General features: G+C 38.7%; 1 protein-coding gene and 1 pseudogene across 1 annotated transcript in view; both read right to left on the reverse strand.

The window, feature by feature from the left end:
* Positions 1–23,345, reverse strand: part of OPHN1 (oligophrenin 1) — a 407,359-nt gene that overhangs the window by 52,764 nt on the left and 331,250 nt on the right. Inside the window, exons 17-18 of the mRNA XM_030934177.1 lie at positions 20,069–20,127; positions 18,742–18,847 (exon numbers count right to left, since the gene is read on the reverse strand). Coding sequence (XP_030790037.1) covers positions 18,742–18,847; positions 20,069–20,127 — 165 coding nt within the window. The remainder of the gene's footprint in view (positions 1–18,741; positions 18,848–20,068; positions 20,128–23,345) is intronic.
* LOC115898856 lies at positions 8,835–8,924 on the reverse strand (annotated as a pseudogene).

Below are 23,345 nucleotides of genomic sequence, written 5' to 3' on the forward strand. Positions count from 1 at the left end.
GAGGTCATAAATTTAAATGTCTAGAGGGGCAAGGCAGGTAACTAACATGAGAGAAATGGGCCTGGTGAGAAGTAGCTGCCACATTTAAATAAGCAGACATTCTCTAGACCACCATTTTCCCACCACTCACTTAGAGACATATCCTCAACAGAATTACTTCTAGTTTTAAGAAAGGGAAACTCCTAGGTCACATCTAATGTAACTCTAATATAATATTTGTTAAAACATTTGGGAGTGGTAGGGCCTATGGTAAATTAGAAGCTTGTGCCCATTCCAAAGCAAGAAACCATTACTCATCCCAACTGATTGCTGCCACGTGGGCATGCAGATCCAGTGTGCTAACATCCTCTTTTTTCCTGAAATGTATACTTTGATGTGAACTACCTGGATTTTTTAAATGTTGAAGCCAAATCACTTTTTCCCCAAAACACTGCAGAACAAATAAAATATATTTGTGGTCTGGATCTTGTCGACAGACTGCCAGACTGAGACCTCTGGCAGAATGAGAGGCTATCTATATGAACTTTTAGGTCTCGCCCAGCTTTAGCATCCAATGAGTCTAAGAACTGTATGCCCTCTGACTCCTAAACAAGGAAGCTACCTTCAATATTTTCAGTTCTTTTACTGAAGTACTGTGTCTCTGGGCCTATCTTTTCCCATCCTTAGGTATCTGTTACCTCATCTGTAAAATGAAGTTATTAGGTGATCTAAGGGGACTTTCAGCTCTGACAATTAAATGAATCTCAGAAAGCTGCGCTCTTGAAAATAATTGGGGGCAAAGACAACCACACACTGTATGTCCCCGTTAGAAGAACACAGAACCATCTATTAAGTATGCTTGCCTTTCCCACCCTATACATACATACATACATGCACGCAAACACACACACACACACACCCTGGAAACACAAAACTAAAAAGGAAGCAGAAATTTGAACACAGAATAATTGATAATATTATTATATTATTACTCATTTTTTTTTATTATACTTTAAGTTCTAGGGTACATGTGCATAACGTGCAGGTTTGTTACATATGTATATTTGTGCCATGTTGGTATGCTGCACCCATCAACTCGTCAGCACCCATCAATTCATCATTTATATCATGTATAACTCCCCAATGCAATCCCTCCCACCTCCCCCCTCCCCATGATAGGCCCCGGTGTGTGATGTTCCCCTTCCCGAGTCCAAGTGATCTCATTGTTCAGTTCCCACCTATGAGTGAGAACATGCGGTGTTTGGTTTTCTCTTCTTGTGACAGTTTGCTAAGAATGATGGTTTCCAGCTGCATCCATGTCCCTACAAAGGACGCAAATTCATCCTTTTTTATGGCTGCATAGTATTCCATGGTGTATATGTGCCACGTTTTCTTAATCCAGTCTGTCACAGATGGACATTTGGGTTGATTCCAAGTCTTTGCTATTGTGAATAGTGCTGCAATAAACATACGTGTGCATGTGTCTTTGTAGTAGAATAATTTATAATTCTTTGGGTATATTCCCAGTAGTGGGATGGCTGGGTCATATGGTACATCTAGTTCTAGATCCTTGAGGAATTGCCATACTGTTTTCCATAATGGTTGAACTAGTTTACAATCCCACCAACAGTGTAAAAGTGTTCCTATTTCTCCACATCCTCTCCAACAACTGTTGTTTCCTGATTTTTTAATGATTGTCATTCTAACTGGTGTGAGATGGTCTCTCATTGTGGTTTTGATTTGCATTTCTCTGATGGCCAGTGATGATGAGCATTTCTTCATGTGTCTGTTGGCTGTATGAATGTCTTCTTTTGAGAAATGTCTGTTTATAAGCTTTCCCCACTTTTTGATGGGGTTGTTTGTTTTTTTCTTGTATATTTGTTTGAGTTCTTTGTAGATTCTGGATATTAGCCCTTTGTCAGATGAGTAGATTGCAAAAATTTTCTCCCATTCTGCAGGTGGCCTGCTCATTCTGATGGTAGTTTCTTTTGCTGTGCAGAAGCTCTTTAGTTTAATTAGATCCCATTTGTCAATTTTGGCTTTTGCTGCCGTTGCTTTTGGTGTTTTAGACATGAAGTCCTTGCCCATGCCTATGTCCTGAATGGTACTACCTAGATTTTCTTCTAGGGTTTTTATGGTATTAGGTCTAACATTGAAGTCTCTAATCCATCTTGAATTAATCTTCGTATAAGGAGTAAGGAAAGGATCCAGTTTCAGCTTTCTACTTATGGCTAGCCAATTTTCCCAGCACCATTTATGAAATAGGGAATCCTTTCCCCATTTCTTGTTTCTCTCAGGTTTGTCAAAGATCAGATGGCTGTAGATGTGTGGTATTATTTCTGAGGACTCTGTTCTGTTCCATTGGTCTATAGCTCTGTTTTGGTACCAGTACCATGCTGTTTTGGTTACTGTAGCCTTGTAGTATACTTTGAAGTCAGGTAGCGTGAGGCCTCCAGCTTTGTCCTTTTGACTTAGGATTGTCTTGGCAATGCGGGCTCTTTTTTGGTTCCATATGAACTTTAAAGCAGTTTTTTCCAATTCTGTGAAAAAACTCATTGGTAGCTTGATGGGGATGGCATTGAATCTATAAATAACCTTGGGCAGTATGGCCATTTTCACGATATTGATTCTTCCTATCCATGAGCATGGTATGTTCTTCCATTTGTTTGTGTCCTCTTTGATTTCACTGAGCAGTGGTTTGTAGTTCTCCTTGAAGAGGTCCTTTACATCCCTTGTAAGTTGGATTCCTAGGTATTTTATTCTCTTTGAAGCAATTGTGAATGGAAGTTCATTCCTGATTTGGCTCTCTGCTTGTCTGTTACCGGTGCATAAGAATGCTTGTGATTTTTGCACATTAATTTTGTATCCTGAGACTTTGCTGAAGTTGCTTATCAGCTTAAGGAGATTTTGGGCTGAGACGATAGGGTTTTCTAAATATACAATCATGTCATCTGCAAACAGGGACGATTTGACTTCTTCCTTTCCTAACTGAATACCCTTGATTTCTTTCTCTTGCCTGATTACCCTAGCCAGAAATTCCAACACTATGTTGAATAGGAGTGGTGACAGAGGGCATCCCTGTCTTGTACCAGTTTTCAAAGGGAATTTTTCCAGTTTTTGGCCATTCAGTATGATATTAGCTGTGGGTTTGTCATAAATAGCTCTTATTATTTTGAGGTACGTTCCATCAATACCGAATTTATTGAGCGTTTTTAGCATGAAGGGCTGTTGAATTTTGTCCAAAGCCTTTTCTGCATCTATTGAGATAATCATGTGGTTCTTGTCTTTGGTTCTGTTTATATGCTGGAATATGTTTATTGATTTGCAAATGTTGAACCAGCCTTGCATCCCAGGGATGAAGCTCACTTGATCATGGTGGATAAGCTTTTTGATGTGCTGCTGAATCCGGTTTGCCAGTATTTTATTGAGGATTTTTGCATCGATGTTCATCAGGGATATTGGTCTAAAATTCTCTTTTTTTGTTGTGTCTCTGCCAGGCTTTGGTATCAGGATGATGTTGGCCTCATAAAATGAGTTAGGGAGGATTCCCTCTTTTTCTATTGATTGGAATAGTTACAGAAGGAATGGTACCAGCTCCTCCTTGTACCTCTGGTAGAAATCAGCTGTGAATCCATCTGGTCCTGGACTTTTTTTGGTGGGTAGGCTATTAATTGTTGCCTCAATTTCAGAGCCTGCTATTGGTCTATTCAGGGATTCAACTTCTTCCTGGTTTAGTCTTGGGAGAGTGTAAGTGTCCAGGAAATTATCCATTTCTTCTAGATTTTCTAGTTGATTTGTGTAGAGGTGTTTATAGTATTCTCTGATGGCAGTTTGTATTTCTGTGGGGTCGGTGGTGATATCCCCTTTATCATTTTTTATTGAATCTATTTGATTCCTCTCTCTTTTCTTCTTTATTAGTCTTGCTAGCGGTCTGTCAATTTTGTTGATCTTTTCAAAAAACCAACTCCTGGATTCATTGATTTTTTGGAGGGTTTTTTGTGTCTCTATCTCCTTCAGTTCTGCTCTGATCTTAGTTATTTCTTGCCTTCTGCTAGCTTTTGAATGTGTTTGCTCTTGCCTCTCTAGTTCTTTTAATTGTGATGTTAGATTGTCAATTTTAGATCTTTCCTGCTTTCTCTTGTGGGCATTTAGTGCTATAAATTTCCCTCTACACACTGCTTTAAATGTGTCCCAGAGATTCTGGTATGTTGTATCTTTGTTCTCATTGGTTTCAAAGAACATCTTTATTTCTGCCTTAATTTTGTTATGTACCCAGTAGTCATTCAGGAGCAGGTTGTTCAGTTTCCATGTAGTTGAGCGGTTTTGAGTGAGTTTCTTAGTCCTGAGTTCTAGTTTCATTGCACTGTGGTCTGAGAGACAGTTTGTTATAATTTCTGTTCTTGTCCATTTGCTGAGGAGTGCTTTACTTCCAATTATGTGGTCAATTTTGGAATAAGTGCGATGTGGTGCTGAGAAGAATGTATATTCTGTTGATTTGGGGTGGAGAGTTCTATAGATGTCTATTAGGTCTGCTTGGTGCAGAGATGAGTTCAATTCCTGGATATCCTTGTTAACTTTCTGTCTCGTTGATCTGTCTAATGTTGACAGTGGAGTGTGAAGTCTCCCATTATTATTGTATGGGAGTCTAAGTCTCTTTGTAAGTCTCTAAGGACTTGCTTTATGAATCTGGGTGCTCCTGTATTGGGTGCATATATATTTAGGATAGTTAGCTCTTCCTGTTGAATTGATTCCTTTACCATTATGTAATGGCCTTCTTTGTCTCTTTTGATCTTTGATGGTTTAAAGTCTGTTTTATCAGAGACGAGGATTGCAACGCCTGCTTTTTTTGTTCTCCATTTGCTTGGTAGATCTTCCTCCATCCCTTTATTTTGAGCCTATGTATGTCTCTGCATGTGAGATGGGTCTCCTGAATACAGCAGACTGATGGGTCTTGACTCTTTATCCAGTTTGCCAGTCTGTGTCTTTTAATTGGAGCATTTAGTCCATTGACATTTAAGGTCAATATTGTTCTGTGTGAACTTGATCCTGCCATTATGATATTAACTGGTTATTTTGCTCGTTAGTTGATGCAGTTTCTTCCTAGCCTCGATGGTCTTTACATTTTGGGATGTTTTTGCAAAGGCTGGTACCGGTTGTTCCTTTCCATGTTTAGGGCTTCCTTCAGGGTCTCTTGTAAGGCAGGCCTGGTGGTGACAAAATCTCTAAGCATTTGCTTGTCTGTAAAGGATTTTATTTCTCCTTCACTTATGAAACTTAGTTTGGCTGGATATGAAATTCTGGGTTGAAAATTCTTTTCTTTAAGAACGTTGAATATTGGCCCCCATTCTCTTCTGGCTTGTAGAGTTTCTGCCGAGAGATCTGCTGTTAGTCTGATGGGCTTCCCTTTGTCGGTAACCCGACCTTTCTCTCTGGCTTCCCTTAAGATTTTTTCCTTCATTTCAACTTTGGTGAATGTGGCAATTATGTGTCTTGGAGTTGCTCTTCTCAAGGAGTATCTTTGTGGTGTTCTCTGTATTGCCTGAATTTGAATGTTGGCCTGCCCTACTAGGTTGGGGAAGTTCTCCTGGATGATATCCTGAAGAGTGTTTTCCAACTTGGTTCCATTTTCCCCCTCACTTTCAGGCACCCCAATCAGATGTAGATTTGGTCTTTTTACATAATCCCATACTTCTTGCAGGCTTTGTTCATTTCTTTTTCTTCTTTTTTCTTTTGGTTTCTCTTCTCGCTTCATTTCATTCATTTGATCCTCAATCGCTGATACTCTTTCTTCCAGTTGATCGAGTCGGTTACTGAAGCTTGTGCATTTGTCACGTATTTCTCGTGTCATGGTTTTCATCTCTGTCCTTTCGTTTATGACCTTCTCTGCATTAATCAGTCTAGCTGTCAATTCTTCCACTCTTTTTTCAAGATTTTTAGTTTCTTTGTGCTGGGTACGTAATTCCTCCTTTAGCTCTGAGAAGTTTGATGGACTGAAGCCTTCTTCTCTCATGTCGTCAAAAGTCATTCTCTGACCACCTTCGATCCGTTGCTGGCAATGGGCTGCGCTCCTTTGCAGGGGGAGATGCGCTCTTATTTTTTGAATTTCCAGCTTTTCTGCCCTGCTTTTTCCCCATCTTTGTGGTTTTATCTGTCTCTGGTCTTTGATGATGGTGACGTGCTGATGGGGTTTTGGTATAGGTGTCCTTCCTGTTTGATAGTTTTCCTTCTGACAGTCAGGACCCTCAGTTATAGGTCTGTTGGAGATTGCTTGAGGTCCACTCCAGACCCTGTTTGCCTGGGTATCAGCAGCAGAGGTTGCAGAAGACAGAATATTGCTGAACAGCGAGTGTACCTGTCTGATTCTTCCTTTGGAAGCTTCCTCTCAGGGGTGTACTCCACCCTGTGAGGTGTGGGGTGTCAGACTGCCCCTAGTGGGGGATGTCTCCCAGTTAGGCTACTCAGGGGTCAGGGACCCACTTGAGCAGGCAGTCTGTCCGTTCTCAGATCTCAACCTCCGTGTTGGGAGATCCACTGCTCTCTTCAAAGCTGTCAGACAGTGTCGTTCGCGTCTGCTCAGGCCTCTGCTGTTTCCCCTGTCGTTTTTTTAGCTGAGCCCTGCCCCCAGAGGTGGAGTCTATAGAGACAGGCAGGTTTCCTTGAGCTGCTGTGAGCTCCATCCAGTTCGAGCTTCCCAGAGGCTTTGTTTACCTACTTAAGCCTCAGCAATGGCGGGCGCCCCTCCCCCAGCCTCGCTGCTGCCTTGCGGATAGATCGCTGCAGACTGCTGTGTTAACAATGAGGGAGGCTCCGTGGGCGTGGGACCCTCCCGGCCAGGTGAGGGATATATTCTTCTGGTGTGCCCATTTGCTTAAAGCGCAGTATTGGGGTGGGAGTTACCCGATTTTCCAGGTGTTGTGTGTCTCAGTTCCCCTGGCTAGGAAAAGGGATTCCCTTCCCCCTTGCGCTTTCCAGGTGAGGCGATGCCTCGCCCTGCTTCAGCTCTCGCTGGTCAGGCTGCAGCAGCTGACTAGCACTGATTGTCCGGCACTCCCTAGTGAGATGACCCCAGTACCTCAGTTGAAAATGCAGAAATCACCGGTCTTCTGTGTCGCTCGCGCTGGGAGTTGGAGACTGGAGCTGTTCCTATTCGGCCATCTTGCTCCGCCCAATCTACTACTTTCTTTTTAGATGTCATAATGTTATGCTTATAAAGAGTTCTCATCTTTTCTTTCTTTCTTTCTTTCTTTTTTTTTTTTTTTTTTTTTTTTTTTTGAGATGGAGTCTCGCTTTGTTGCCCAGGCTGGAGTGCAGTAGCATGACCTCGGCTTACTGCAAGCTCCGCCTCCCAAGTTCAAGTAATTCTCCTGCCTCAGCCTCCCAAGTATTTGGGATTATAGGTGTGCACCACCACGCCCAATTCATTTTCTATTTTTAGTAGAGATGGGTTTCACCATGTTGGCCAGGGCTAGTCTGGAACTCCAGACCTCAGGTGATCCACCCACCTCAGCCTCCCAAAGTGCTGGGATTACAGGCGTGAGCCACTGCGCCTGGCCTGAATTCTCATCTTTTCAAGACACAAACTGAAATATTTATGGATGAAATAATATGATGTCATAGATTTGATATCATATCTTAGATAACATGGGAGGAGGGGAAATGGGTGGGGAAATAGATGAAACAAGATTGGCCATGTGTTAATTATAGTTGAAGGAGGGGTGATGGACACATAATGCTTTCCTATACTGTCTCCTCTATTTTCATATATACTTGAAATCTTGCATAATAAAAGGCTCTTCGAAAGGAAAAGACAACAGTGCAGGGGAGAGTGAATCAGTGTCATAAGCAAATAGGTCCCTCTCCCCAAGGATGGTGCCTTTTTTTAAGGGCTGACAGCTTTGGCTTCCTCCACTGGTATTACATTATCTGTCATTTACTTTAAATACTTCAACCAAGTCCGTACGATGTCATGAATTTCATCAGTCATGAGTTACAAGCACAACATTATTTATGTACCACTAAGAAAGAAAAGTAATTTCACTGTCATATCATCACGTAATATTTTTGAAGACATTTTAAATAGAAAATAAACTCAACAATGAACATAATTGAACTTAAGTGACTACAATATGAGCAGCTATTACAAGTTCATGCATGTGAAGGCCATGATAATTACATCAGAACTGCTGCCTGACAAGTGTAATTTTAAGAAACCATTGATTTTCAGATGTGTATAGAATTCAGATTACAATTTGAGAAAAAGTATTATTAGAACTGATGAAATTTGGTTTATGTGCTTATTAGTTTTCATGCATAATCTAAAACATATTAATTATGATGGTAGTATTCTAATTGTGAATACATGCATACTCTAGGGGTGATTAATGAGTATTTAAAAGACTCAGGTAAAAGCCAGAGGAGCTCCTGTAAGTTTCAGCTAACCTTATCTCCAACCAACACCAAAGGCTTTGTTAATGAGCATAACATAAGGTAAAAACGAATTACCATTGCCTAGATGTATTAAAGACATATGGACTGGCTGAAAATATTGCACAGACACTGCCAGCCTTACATTGACAGGGTAGAAAAATATAGCAATGCTTAATATTAACATCAGTAAGGTGAATCAACCAATCTTATGCATCTTCAGATGTGATGCAGCATATGGTATACAACATCACCTATGATTTGTTCCAACCAACAAATAGTTAACTTGAATCCATCTAGCCTTTAGATATAACCTCTACTTTACAAAAAATACATGAAGTAGAGGAATTCGCTGAAATATATGACAAAGAAGAAAGCAGACAAAACTAGGAAGTAACATTCTACAGGACAATTGGTCTTCTCTTGTTGGTAAAACAGTATCATAAAAAAAGGTACTGTGCAGGGGCCATGGTAATCTTCTCTGTATCATTCCAATTTTAGTATATGCACTGCTGAAACACTCTTTAGCAAATGCAAAAGAATGGAAATCATAATAGTCTCCCAGACCACAGTGCAATCAAATTACAACTCAGGATTAACAAACTCACTCAAAACCACACAACTACATGGAAACTGAACAGCCTGTTCCTGAATGACTACTGGGTAAATAACAAAATTAAGGCAGAAATAATTAAGTTCTTTGAAATCAATGAGAACAAAGACACAACATTCCAGAATATCTGGGACACAGCTAAAGCAGTATTTATGGGGAAATTTATAGCATTAAATGTCCACAGGAGAAAGCGGGAAAGACATAAAATCGACACACTAACATCACAATTAAAAGAACTAGAGAAGCAAGAGCAAACACATTGAAAAGCTAGCAGAACACAAGAAATAACTAAGATCAGAGCAGAACTGAAAAAGATAGAGACATGAAAAACACATTAAAAACAAATCAATGAATCCAGGAGCTGGTTTTTGAAAAGATTAAACAGATAGATAGACCACTAGCCAGACTAATAAAGAAGAAAAGAGAGAAAAATCAAATAGACACAATAAAAAATGATAAAGGGGATATCACCACTGATACTACACAAATACAAACTACCATCAGAATACTATAAACACCTCTACGCAAATAAACTAGAAAATCTAGAAGACGTGGATAAATTCCTAGATATCTATACCCTCCCAAGACTAAACCAGGAAGAAATTGAATCCCTGAATAGACCAATAACAAGTTCTGAAATTGAGGCAGAAATTGATAGCCTACCAACCAAAAAAAGCCCAGGACCAGACGGATTCACAACCAAATTGTACCAGAAGTACAAAGAGGAGTTGCTACCATTCCTTCCAAAACTATTCCGAACAATAGAAAAAGAGGGACTCCTCCCTAACTCATTTTATGAGGCCAGAATCATCCTGATACCAAAACCCGGCAGAAGACACAACAACAACCAAAAATTTCTGACCGATATCTCTGATGAACATCGATGTGAAAATCCTCAATAAAATACTGGCAAACCAAATCCTCCAGCACATCAAAAAGCTTATCCACCACGATCAAGTTGGCTTCATCCCTAGGATGCAAGAGTGGTTCAACACATGCAAATCAATAAATGTAATCCATCACATAAATAGAACCAATGACAAAAACCACGTAATTATCTCAATAGATGCAGAAAAGGCCTTTGATAAAATTGAACACCCCTTCATGCTAAAAACTCTCAATAAAGTAAGCATCGATAGAACATATCTCAAAATAATAAGAGCTATTTATGACAATAAATCCACAGGCAATATCATAGTGAATGGGCAAAAGCTGGAAGCATTCCTTTTGAAAACAGGCACAAGACAAGCATGCCCTCTCTCACCACTCCTATTCAACACAGTATTGGAAGTTCTGTCCAGGGAAATCAGGAAAGAGAAACATAAACAGAACCAATGACAAAAACCACATGATTATCTCAATAGATGTAGAAAAGGCTTTTGATAAAATTCAACATCCCTTCATGCTAAAAACTCTCAATAAACTAGGTATTGATGGAACGTATCTCAAAATAATAAGAGCTATTCATTATTAACCCACAGGCAATATCATACTGAATGGGCAAAAACTGGAAGCATTCCCTTTGAAAATCAGCACAAGACAAGGATGCCCTCTCTCACCACTCTTATTCAACATAGTGTTGGAAGTTCTGGCCAGGGCAATCAGGCAGGAGAAAGAAATAAAGGGTATTCAAATAGGAAGAGAGGAAGTCAAATTGTCTCTGTTTGCATATGACATGATTGTATATTTAGAAAACCCCATCATCTCAGCCAAAAATCTCCGTAAGCTGATAAGCAAATTCAGCAAAGTCTCAGAATATAAAATCAATGTGCAAAAATCACAAGCATTCCTATACACCAATAATAGACAGAAAGCCAAATCATGAGTGAACTCCCATTCACAACTGCTACAAAGAGAATAAAATACCTAGGAATACAACATGCAAGGGACGTGAAGGGCCTCTTCAAGGAGAACTACAAACTACCACTCAAGGAAATAAGAGAGGACACAAACAAATGGAAAAACATTCCATGCTCATGGATAGGAAGAATCAATGTCGTGAAAATGGCCATACTGCCCAAAGTAATTTATAGATTCAATGCTATCCCCATCAAGCTACTATTGACTTTATTCACATAATTAGAAAAAAACTACTTTAAATTTCATGTGGAACCAAAAAAGAGCCCATATAGCAAAGATAATCCTAAACAAAAGAACAAAGCTGGAGGCGTCATGCTACCTGACATCAAACTATACTACAAGGTTAAAGTAAGCAAAATAGCATGGTCCTGGTACCAACACAGATATATAGACCAATAGAACAGAACAGAGGCCTCAGAAATAACACCACACATATACAACCATCTAATCTTTGAAAAACCTGCCAAAAACAAGCAATGGGGAAAGGATTCCCTATGTAATAAATGGTGTTGGGAAAACTGGTTTGCCATATGCAGAAAACTGAAACTGGACCCCTTCCTTAGACCTTATAGTTAATGCAAGGTGGATTAAAGACTTAAATATAAGACCTAAAACCATAAAAACCCCAGGTAAAAACACAGGCAACACCATTCATGACTAAAACACCAAAAGCAATGGCAACAAAAGCCAAAATTGACAAATGGGATCTAATTAAACTAAAGAGATTCTGCAAGCAAAAGAAACTATCATCAGAGTGAACAAGCAACCTACAGAATGAGAGAGAATTTTTGCAATCTATCCATATGATAAAGGGCTAATATCCAGAATCTACAAGGAACTTAAACAAATTTACAAGAAAAAAACAACCCCATCAAAAAGTGGGCAAGGGATATGAACAGACACTTTTCAAAAGAAGACATTTATGCGGCCAACCAATATATGAAAGAAAGCTCATCATCACTGGTCAATAGAGAAATGCAAATCAAAACTGCAATGAGATACTATCTCACGCCTTTAGAATGGCAATCATTAAAAAGTCAGGAAACAACAGATGCTGGAGAGGATATGGAGAAATAGGAATGCTTTTACTCTGTTGGTGGGAGTGTAAATTAGTTCAACCATTGTTGAAGACAGTGTGGCGATTCCTCAAGGATCTAGAACCTGAAATACCATTTGACCTAGTAATCCCATTACTGGGTACATACCCAAAGGATTATACATCATTCTACTATAAAGACACATGCACACATATGTTTATTGTGGCACTATTCACAATAGTAAAGATTTGGAACCAACACAAATACCCATCAATGACAGACTGGATAAAGAAAATGTGGCACATATACACCATGGAATACTATGCAGCCATAAAAAAGGATGAGTTCATGTCCTTTGCAGGGACGTGGATGAAGCTGGAAACTGTCATTCTCAGCAAACTAACACAGGAACAGAAAACCAAACATCACATGTTCTCACTCATAAGTGGGAGTTGAACAATGAGAACACATGGACACAGGGAGGGGAACATCACACACTGGGGCCTGTTGAGGGGTGGGGGGCTAGGGGAGGGACACCATTAGGAGAAATACCTAATGTAGATGATGGGTTGATGGGTGCAGCAAACCACCATGGTACGGGTATACCTATGTAACAAACCTGCACGTTCTGCACATGTATCCCAGAACTTAAAGTATAATAATAATAACAATAAATAAAAAGAAACAAGCTCTGTGCTAGATTAAAAATACAAAAAAGACATAAATAAAATGTGTTCCTATATTGAATACCAGATTGGACAAACATCTATAAAAGGTCACTTTTGGGTCAACTGGGAAAATGTTAATATGGTCTGCAAAATTCAAAATTGTTAAAATGGAAAAAGGAGACTAAAGAACAACATAATCTCATTTTGGTAAAAAAAAAAAAATGCAAACATGTATATGTATACAAAAATGCATACACACACACACACACACACACACACACACACACAAAGAGAGGGAGAAAAAGAGGGAGAGAGAAGAAAGAAAGAGACAGAGAAAGAGAGAGAGATTCTAAAGAACCTGAACTATATTAATAGTAATGATTATTGAATGTTGGGAATAGAAAACTTTTCCTTTGTTTTGTTTTGTTTTTTTTTTTTTTTTTTTGCTTTTTAAATATTTTGTAATTTATACAGTGTACAGTATTGCGTCTCAAATAAGAGAAGTATTATTACAAAAGTAAATAGAATCTAGTAAGCCTAATAACCCATACTCTTCAGAATGGTAGCCCAGGCCTAAGGTTACAAAGGGGTACTAGATGGTAGGATTTTATTGCCTGACTCCAATCTTATCTGCCTCCAGTGAACCTTTCATCCAAGATGTTGTCAGGGCATCTGAAAGGACAGAGAGCTGAGACTTCATTTGAGTTTGCAGAACAGGTTGTTCAAGTCTTTTTTCGTCTGCCTGCTGATAAATAGCTATAAGAATGGCAGAATTAAGCCCGGAGCTTGCTTCCATTGTAATATTCCACTGGCAGTAAGTTTGCCAGGGAGGTGACCTTAGAGTTCCCCTATTTCTGACTAATAGAAGCTACAGATACTAACCAAAAAGAACTGGATAATTGAGAACCTCAAATTGGCTGAGGTCAGTTTGGGTCTGCCTGTTATTAGCCTGGAAAACAGGCTGGCAGTGGAAACACAGTAAAAAGGCATAGATGTACTCATCATATAGATGATGAAAGCAGCAGTTGGCAGGCAAGATAATTATGTGCATTTTAAAAACACATGAATTTTCTTCTTCTGTGTAAATTTCTCTATTGAAACTAAGTGTATTTTTTATTTACATTTCCCTACAATTTTCATTATAAACATTTTCAAACATACAAAAAAGGTGAAAGAGTGGTACAGGAAGACACATACTGTCTATACCTAGACTCAAAAATTAACATATTGCCACATTTGCTTTTACTCTGTCTATTTTTTCTTAATCCTCTGAAAGTAAATTGCTTCAACCCTAAATACTTCAGCATTCATCATCAAAGAATAAGCACATTTTCCTACAAAACCACAATAACATGTTTGCATCTTAGAAAATGTACAATAATTCTATATCATCTAATATCTAGTCCATATTCAAATTTTCTCAAATGTTATGGGGGGAAAAAGTCTTTTATAGCTGCGTTTTTCAAATCTGGATCCAATCAAAGCTCTTACATTGCATTTGTTTGTTTATTTAGTCTCTTAATGTACAACAGTACCTCTACCACTTTTTTCCACAACATTGACTTTTTGAAAAGTCCAAGCCTTTTCAAAAGCTTTATAGACTGCCAAATACTCTGTGTTTTTCTATACTTTTTATTTCCTGCAAACTGGAAAGAATTAATATGATTCAAGCTACATATTTTTGGCAAAAATATTTCACAGTTTATGTATTATAATTTTTATTATATCTACTCAGGAGGTACATAAGTGGTTTGTTCCATTATTTACAATGGCACAACCTCAGCTCACTGCAACCTCTGCCTCTCAGGTTCAGGTGATTCTCCCACCTCAGCCTCCAGAGTAGCTGGGATTACAGGCACCCACCATCATGCTCGGCTAATTTTTGTATTTTTGTAGAGATGGAGTTTCACCATGTTGGTCAGTCTGGTCTCGAACTTGTCACCTCAGGTGATCCACCCGCCTCGGCCTCCCGAAGAACTGGGATTACAGGTCTGAGCCACCGCGCTTGGCCTGTTCCATTATTACTGATGCTAACTTTGATCGATTACTTAAGGTGGTGTCTGCCAGATAGGCTCATCGTAAAGATAACATTGTTTTTTATTTGTGATTAGTAAGTAACTTGTCAGTAATACACTGGAATAATGTGAACATCCTATTCCGCAATACTCTTTTACCCAACAGTTTTGATTCATGTCTAAAACAGACCACTTAGATAGCAAACTAATGATTTTTCTAATTCTGTCATTCCTCCTATGTTTATTAGCTGGTATTCTTTCTGCAATAAAGAGCTTTCCTTCCTCTACCTACCTACAAGAATTTTGTTTTTCAACATGTAATAATCAAATACATTATTTATTGTTATTGATGCTCAGGTTGACTCAAACATCATTGTTGTCAGCCCTTTCAAGGTTTCTACATCCTCTGGACATGACACTATTAGTGTGATTCCATTTTTTCTTGCTTGGTGGTACTGTTTATCCAAGACTAACCTTGTATTTTCCTTGCTCCAGACATGGAATCAGCCATGTCTCTAAGCACCCCTGATTCCTTTGAAAAGGAAATGCTATTTAAAAACAAAAAACTGGGTACTAAGTGTATTCACTTCTTTTTGGGTAGAATTCCTTCAAGACTGATTCAGTGAATAAAGTCTTTTCTTCTTGTTGCTTTCTCTTTAAATCATGAATTCATATTAACATTCTTAATTTAATTTTAATGTTAAAAAATTTTTCCTCATGTCTTTAATTTTATATCTGTATCTCTTTTGCACACTATAAAGCTTAGCTTGTGATAACATTAACATATTTACTTTTTTGCTTTATCTTCATAAGATGTATGTGTGTGTTTCAAGTTAAATTATATTACTACTATTAATAAACCTACTGAGTGATGCTTAAAATTTTGCTCTTCTTGTTTCTAGAGTACATCTCATTAAGGATGAGTCAGAGGACTGTGTTGACACGTTAGTTGAAATAATGGCTTTCTCTCTGTAATTATGCTATCAAGTTGATAAACACTTAGGTTCATTAAATTCATTTGCTTTTATTGGTGTTCAATTTTATGGTTTATAATTTTTGATTTAATTTTATTTTTTGGATATGTAGAACATTAATATGGCTTAATAGTCATAAGTATATAAGGAGGTATACTCAGAGGAATCTAGCTCTCATCCCTATCCCCTCCTCCCTACTTACCACACCTATCCACTATAATAACCACTTTCATTAGTTTATTTTTATAACACGTTTATTGAAATATATTTTACATATCATGAAATTCAGGTGATTTTTTTTAAAGGTTTAAAATTAAATGGTTTTTAGTATATTCACGAAACCGTGCAACTGTCACCCTTTATATATTTCCAGACATTTTCATCATTCCAAAAAGAAACCTCATACTCATTATCAATTATTCCCCATTACTTCTCACACCCCCACTTCCCAGACCTTGCCAACAACTCATCTACTTTCTTTCTCTATAGCTTTGTCTATTCTGAACACTTCATATAAATGGAATCATATATGTACTTTTGTGTCTTGTTTTTTTCACTTAGCATAATGCTTTTGGTGTTTATCCATGTTGTGGCATGTATCAGTACTTCATCCTTTTTATGGCTGAATAATATTCCATTGCCTGTATACCACATTTTGTTTACCTATTCATTAGTTAACAGACATTTGGGTTGTTTCTATGTTTCAACAACTATGAAATAATGCTGCTATGGACATTTGTGTACAAGATTTTGTGTGGACACATGTTTTCATTTATCTTAGGTATATACCTAGGAGTGGAATTGCTGGATGTATGACAACTCTACATTTAACTTTTGGAGTCATTAGTTTTTTAAAATTTATCTTAGTGTATGCTTCATTTGACAAAATTTTTTAAACGTGTGTGTATTCTTACATATTCTTATTTTCCTCTTTTTTCTTACAAAATAAAAGCTAGCATATTATAAACCTTGTTGTATAGTTTGAAATTTTTTATGTTATTGCTTGTTTTATGTGCTGGAAAATTGTAATATAGCCCAGAAAATCACTACAAAACAAAGTTCAGAGAGATCTTCCTCATTCTTTTCTTAAATTACTGCATAATACTACATTGTTTAATACATCCTTATTTACTCGACTAGTCCCCTATTTTCAGATATTTGTGTTGTTTCCGATCTTTTGCTTTTGAAAATTGTGCTGCAATGAGAAACCTTGTGCATGTGTTGTTTGTATTTGTGGAGGTGTATCTTTAGAGTATATGCCTTAAAAAAAAAAAAAAAAAAAAAAAAAAAAAAAAAAAAAAAAAAAAAAAAAAAAAGCTAAAATATCATATACCCTGTTTTACCCTGTTTTGCTGGGTCAAAGGATAACCAAATGTTTAGATTTTTTAGGTATTGTCAAATCCCCTCTTCTGGAACCATACTGCATTAACACAATAAATGTGTTAGAGGACAGTTTCCCCATAGTCTCATTAATAAGCATTAGGATTTGTCCATAAATGGTAGCTCAGTATAGGTTTAGTTTGTATTTTTGTTACTATGAGTGAGCTTGAGCATATTGCCACATATTTAAGAGTATTTGCCATTCTATTTCTGTGATTTATTTGTTCATGTCTTCTTTCGATTTCAAGATTTTGAGGATTAAGATTCTTAAAGTAAGCCAAGCAGCCAGCCTTTGGGCAGACAGAAGCAGGCACCCTGACGCTCACTAAGCAAGGGCATCCTCAATTGAGTCCTTGGCTCTTGTCACATGTTGAGACTCTCAGAAAGTCAGAGCTGAAAAAACTCTTTGAGATTAACTGCTTCAGTCCCTTCATGTTATAGATGCACAAACTTGTGGCCCAGAGAGTGGAAGGAACTTTCTCTAGGTCACACAGCATATTTATGACAGATCTGGAACTTGGACTCAAAGACTCCTCCAGGGCAACTTTAAATTAACATGCAAATAGCTTCTTTGCTGATTTTTGTACATTTACTGAGATTATCACAAACTAATTTTTGGAGACCAGATGCCTCTTAATGTTCTCTATTAGCTCAAATTGCAAACACTGGCAATAAATATAAAAGCCATCCTCTTTTGTTAATTCTGCTTATTATCTACATCAGTGTGCACAATATTCATTTGCTATAGAAGTGTAGAAAACAGTCTTTGAAAGTCAGAGCTGAATCAGATCTTGGAGATCTCACATATAATAGGAAAACTCGAGGTCCAGATAGGCAAAGCACTCAGGATTTATTACAGCGGGAGGCCAAAAGAGTCATTAACCTGGAAACTCACCTTCATTAAAGGCTTCAAGTTTGGTGTTTCAGAGCCTCTCCAAATGAGGTTAAAATGTATCATTACTGCATCTTTTGAGTATGCAGACAACTGCATTTGCTAAATATATACACTTAAAATACATTACAATTTTTTAAGCTTATTTTCACTTTTTTTTTTACTGTTTAACATACCAAGAGAGGCCTTAAGAGTGACCTGTCCCTGGTCACAAAATGAACTAATAGCAGAAAGCAGAAATGAAACTAGAGCCCAGGTCTGCCGGTTCCTGGACAGAATGCTTTCTGCCTTTTTTTAAGCCAAGTAAATTTATCTTGATTCACAATATTAAATCCTCTGGCCAGGAAGCACCACTGTGGGACACATGTGCCCCTTTCACCTGCCTATCTCAGTGCCTGTCACCAGGACTATTCTCCAGGATCCCGCTGTCTGCTACTGCCAGCCACACCAGGGCAAGAAGTTGACCAGAATCTTAACAAAAAGTCCCATTTCTTGAGAGCCTCTCATGTGACATGCATTTTACCTGTGTTCATCCTAATCCACACAACTGGCCTTCATTATAGGGATTGTGCAGATGACCAAACAGACTCAGAGAGGTTTGCCTAAGATTATACAGCAAATAAGTTGGAGAGCTTCAATTCAACCCCAGGCTCATCTGACGGCAAAGCCCACTCTACCTTGCTGTTACCTTTCAACTGAGACAACCCACATCCATGAAGACTCTAAGAGGATATGTACATGGGTCAAGGCAAAACAGCCTTCCTCACAGAGCATTCAGCCTTCCAAGGAAGCACTTACGGGCTGGGGCTGAAAGAGCTGAGAGGCAGCTTCTGTGTAGTCCAACCACATGGGACAGTTGTCTAATAGAAACTTTTTCTGAAAATCCAGTAGTTACTTACTTGACCAAATGTCTTATCAGAAGTTCCAGCATCTCTCGGTTCTTTTCTGGTAGCTTGTATACCAGGGAGTGAATAGCTCCTAGGCGGTAATCCAGGTTATCAGACTCTGAGAGAGAAGAGTAAGAGATAAATGGTTTGGCTTTCTGGGCAACTGGATTGAGCAAATTCTCACATATATATGCGCACACCCACACACCCCCCCCCCCCCCCCCACACACACACACAGATTTGGAGAAAGACAACCAGAGACACAGAGAGACAGAGAGACAATCAATGAGATGAAAAGACACAGAGATAAATAGGCACTGAAATACAATAAAAATTAAAGACCCAGAAACAAAGACAAACACACAAAGAGAGAGAGAAAGAAAAAAGGCAGAGAGAGAGAGAGAAAAAAAAACACACACACCAAGAAACAGGTCTAAAAAGATGTAGAAAACAGAAGATAGAAAAGAAAAGAAGGATGAGAAGAGAAGACTGTCTCAGAGGGAGTCAGAACTCTGGGCACAGCAGGTTGTTCCTGAAGTCTCACAGATAAACTTCCAGCTGGAAGCCTATTCCCATCCACCTTCCTTGTGGTACTGAGAAGTGTGCTGCTGCCTCTGATTGTAATGCTATTAAAATCACTGAGAGCTCAGAAGTAAAGAACAAAGCTCCCTTGTTTCAACAAAGACCCATTATGATCTTAAGTCCCCTGAATCTTTATCCCCTACATCACACAGGATATGATACAGAATATGATGCAGAACCTCCATGTTGAGGTGGAGAGGGGCACTCACACAGTGGCCACAGCCAAAACTTTCAATGCTTCTTTAATCGCCAACTTTTGGGGGTAATTCTATATGCCTTATTTCCTATGTACTAACGTCCTCTCCCTCAGTTTTCTCATCTAGAAAATCTGATGCTGGCACTAACAGATTAAGAACAATGGTTCACAACACATTTGAACAGGCAAAATGCTGAAGGAAGTTGAAACGGCAACTGTCGTGTAACCATTTTGCTGTCCCCTGGTAATGTGAGCCAATGTTCTTGTTCTAATGGAAGAGGCAATGAATACATATATAAATAAAGTCTTTATATTCATCACAACCCTCAAGTTAACCAATTTTCTCAAGCCTACTTAAGTAACACTAATTATGAAAAATAATAGAACTCTTGAGTTAGACAGCAAGCAAGAATACTTTCATTTGGCAGTTGAGTAAAATTTGTGTATGTCTTTTACGTTTCTGTGCCCTCAATCACTTCCCCTCAAACAATTTTCAAGGCTTATTACAGTAAACATTAAGAAACTAGGACAACACAGTTAATTAGTAACATAAACACTTACTGGCAGCAGAGACCAGCTCTTTGTGAAGCCTATAGGTCATGACAGGTTCAGAAAGATTCCTGAAATGAATGAAAATTGTCAGTTGCTTTGGGTATAAAGCAGCTGGGTATTGGATTCTTAGTTCTGGGGACAGCAAGGCTGAAGTTCCTGAGCCCTACAGCTTAGTGGGATTATATACATTTTTCTCTTCACCTGAAGCTTCCTCAGGGGAGTCCAAGTTGCTAGTAATTCAACAAAAGACCTGCAAAAGCATGGGCTGAGCCCTCTAGCAAGGTCTCCAACTAGCTCGCAAAAGTGAAAAGAGGCACAAATCAGTCCCACAAAATTCCAGAGGGGACCCATTCTGAATGCTACCATGAATCCCTTACAATTTGATAGATCCTTAGAATTTCCAAAGTGCTTTTGCAATTGTCCTCCCAATTGATTCTTCCAATAATCCTGTGAGGTGGAGCAGTTATCCAAATTCCCATTTACGGGAGGAGGAAACTCAGGCTCACATGGGTTTACTCATTTAATCAAAAAACACTGACTGAGCATCTACTTGTACCTGGCATTGTGCCAGGTATTGGGGATCCGGAGATGAAAAGAAACAGTCCAAACTTCCAAGGAGATAATAGTTTAGTAGAAAAGAGCACCATACACAAAACTTGCAATGCAGTGGGACAAGTATGATGATAAAATAAAGATACATGGTAGGTGGCTCTGAGGAAGTAAATAATCAACTAATAATTATAAGAAAAGCAAACTCTGTACTGCTCTAAGTGATTTACATGTATTAACCCACTTAAACCTCATATCAACTCTGTGAGGTAGGTACCATTTCCAGTTTATAGATGAAGAAACTGAGGCCTAGAGAAGTTAAAAACTCATCCAAAATTACACAGCTAATAAGTGGTAGAAGCAGGAAGTCTGTCTCCTGAGTCCATGCTCTTAATTACTATACTATACTGCCTGCCACTGTTGTTACTGTAGTAATCCAAGCAAAAGATAATAAAAGACAAACAGAGGGGCTAGTCATGGTGGCTGACATCTGTAATCCCAGCACTTTGGGAGGCCAAGGCAGGAGGATCACTTAAGCCCAAGAGTTCGAGACCAGTCTGGACAACTTAATGAGACCCCCTACCTCTTTAAAATAACATAAAAACAGTAGCTGGGCATAGTGGTGCGTGCCCGTAGTCCAGACTACTAAAGGGGCTGAGATGGGAGGACTGCTTGAACCTGAGAGAGAGAATGGTGTGGTGGGAGGGCAAGCCTGCAATGAGTCATGATCACAACACTGCATTCCAGCCTGGGTGACAAAGCATAGAAAGAATAGGTGAGGAGAGTGTTTTGAAAAATATTAAAGAAAGAACTTCTTCTTTGATTGGGTATGATGGCGAGGGAGCAATTTGGTTTGGGTGAATGAAGAGAAAAAGAGTTGATTAAGAGGGAAGTAGAGATGCTAAGTCAGGGAAACCTCAGGAAGGAGATGTCTACTAAGAAGTTGGATGCAGGGCTCTGCTAGATTAGAGAAGGAGATGTGAAAATCAGGAACCTAGAGAACAGATGATGAAACCACAAGAACAGATGCCACTTCTCCAGGGGAGCTGGCAAACTGGCAGTCAAACAGCTACATGAGGCCTTCTGATATTTCTTCTTTGTCCAGCACAGTGTATAAAAGTGAAATGGAATTGAATCAATTATTAAAATATTTTAAAATGAGATATTTCATATACAAATCCATATCCCCTGTCTCTGTTGAAAAACGCAAAGATCTGGCTCTATTGGTTCTTTGTAGAAGTAAACAACACTGCTGTTTGTATGTAAACAAAGGGCTTGTCATGCAAATAAAGGTTCAATGTGCAAAGTGTTTAATACGAAAATAGTCTATTTCACTCAGTTTTATTTCCTGGTCCCTGTGGATATTTCAGTTTTCAGTCATTCTACTATAGTAAAATAAGTAGAGAGCCCTGGAAAATACCAAGTAGAAAGTCCATAAAGGAGATTGACAAAAATGACCAGAGGTTAGAGAAAAACAAAAAGCAAGTGATTCAGCAGAATCCAAAACAGAAGAAAGTATCAAAGAAGGCTTGTTAACAACTTCAAATGTTACAAAAAGGTCAAGTAAGGTAAAGACTGACAACTGTGCTTTGTGTGCAGCATTGAGGGTATCCCTCGTGACCCTGGCAAAAGCAGCTTCACTGGAGCAGAGGGGGTAAGAGTTAGAGTACAATGAGTTAAGAAGGAACTGGGGAGTTAAGAAGTACAGACCGGGAGTGTATATTACTTGACACAGAAGCTTGGCTGATGTCGACAAAAAGAGTGAAACTGTGTACAATATTTTAAGAGATTTATTCTGAGCCAAATATGAGTGACTATGGCCTGTGACACAGCCCTCAGGAGGTCCTGAGAACTTGTAGAACTTGTGCCCAAGGTGGTCGGGGTACAGCTTGGTTTCCTATGTTTTTAGGGAGGCATGAGACATCAATCAAATACATTTAAGAAATAAACTGGTTTGGTTCAGAAAGGCAGGACAACTCAAAGTGGGGGGCTTCCAGGCTATAGGGAAATTTAAACATTTTCTGGTTGACAATTGGTTGAGTTTATCTGACGACCTGGGATCAGTGGAAAGGAACGTTCAGGTTAAGACAAAGGACTGTGGAGACCAAGTTTTATTGTGCAGAGGAATCTCTCAGATACCAGACTTTAGAGAGAGCAGGTTTTAAAATGTTTCTTATTAGACCTAAAAGGGCACCTGGCTCTTAGTTGATTATCTCCTGGATCTGGAAAGAAATGAAGGAAAACAATGGGGGAAGGGGATTCTCTATAGAATGTGGATTTTTCCCACAAGAGACTTTGCAGGTCAATTTCAAGGTATGGCAAGAAAATGTATTTTGGGGTAAAACATTTTCATTTTTTTCCTGTGTTACGCCAGAGTCAGACGGAAAGTAAGTCATGATATACAGGGTTAAATAAAATCCATCCGATGAGAATTTATGGCTTGGAGGGCACGACTCCCCAAACCCCTTAGAAAGGAATTGGGCAAGATAAAAAAAAATCAGAGCTTAGTCCTCACTCAGAAGGGGTAAAGTATCTCATTAGGCAATCTTGTTTAAAGTTCCAGGCTCTAACTATCATCTGTATGGTTAATGATCACCAAATTTTAGTTCAAGCCATGAGCTCATCACTGAGTTTCAGACCTATGTATTCAATTACCTGCTTAATATTGTGCCCTGATTTCTTCAAAGGTACCCAAAGTTGATATATCCAAATTCCAACTTATTGCCTCCCTCAAACT

Source organism: Rhinopithecus roxellana, chromosome 7 (genome assembly GCF_007565055.1).
Source record: "Rhinopithecus roxellana isolate Shanxi Qingling chromosome 7, ASM756505v1, whole genome shotgun sequence".
NCBI lineage: Eukaryota > Metazoa > Chordata > Mammalia > Primates > Cercopithecidae > Rhinopithecus > Rhinopithecus roxellana.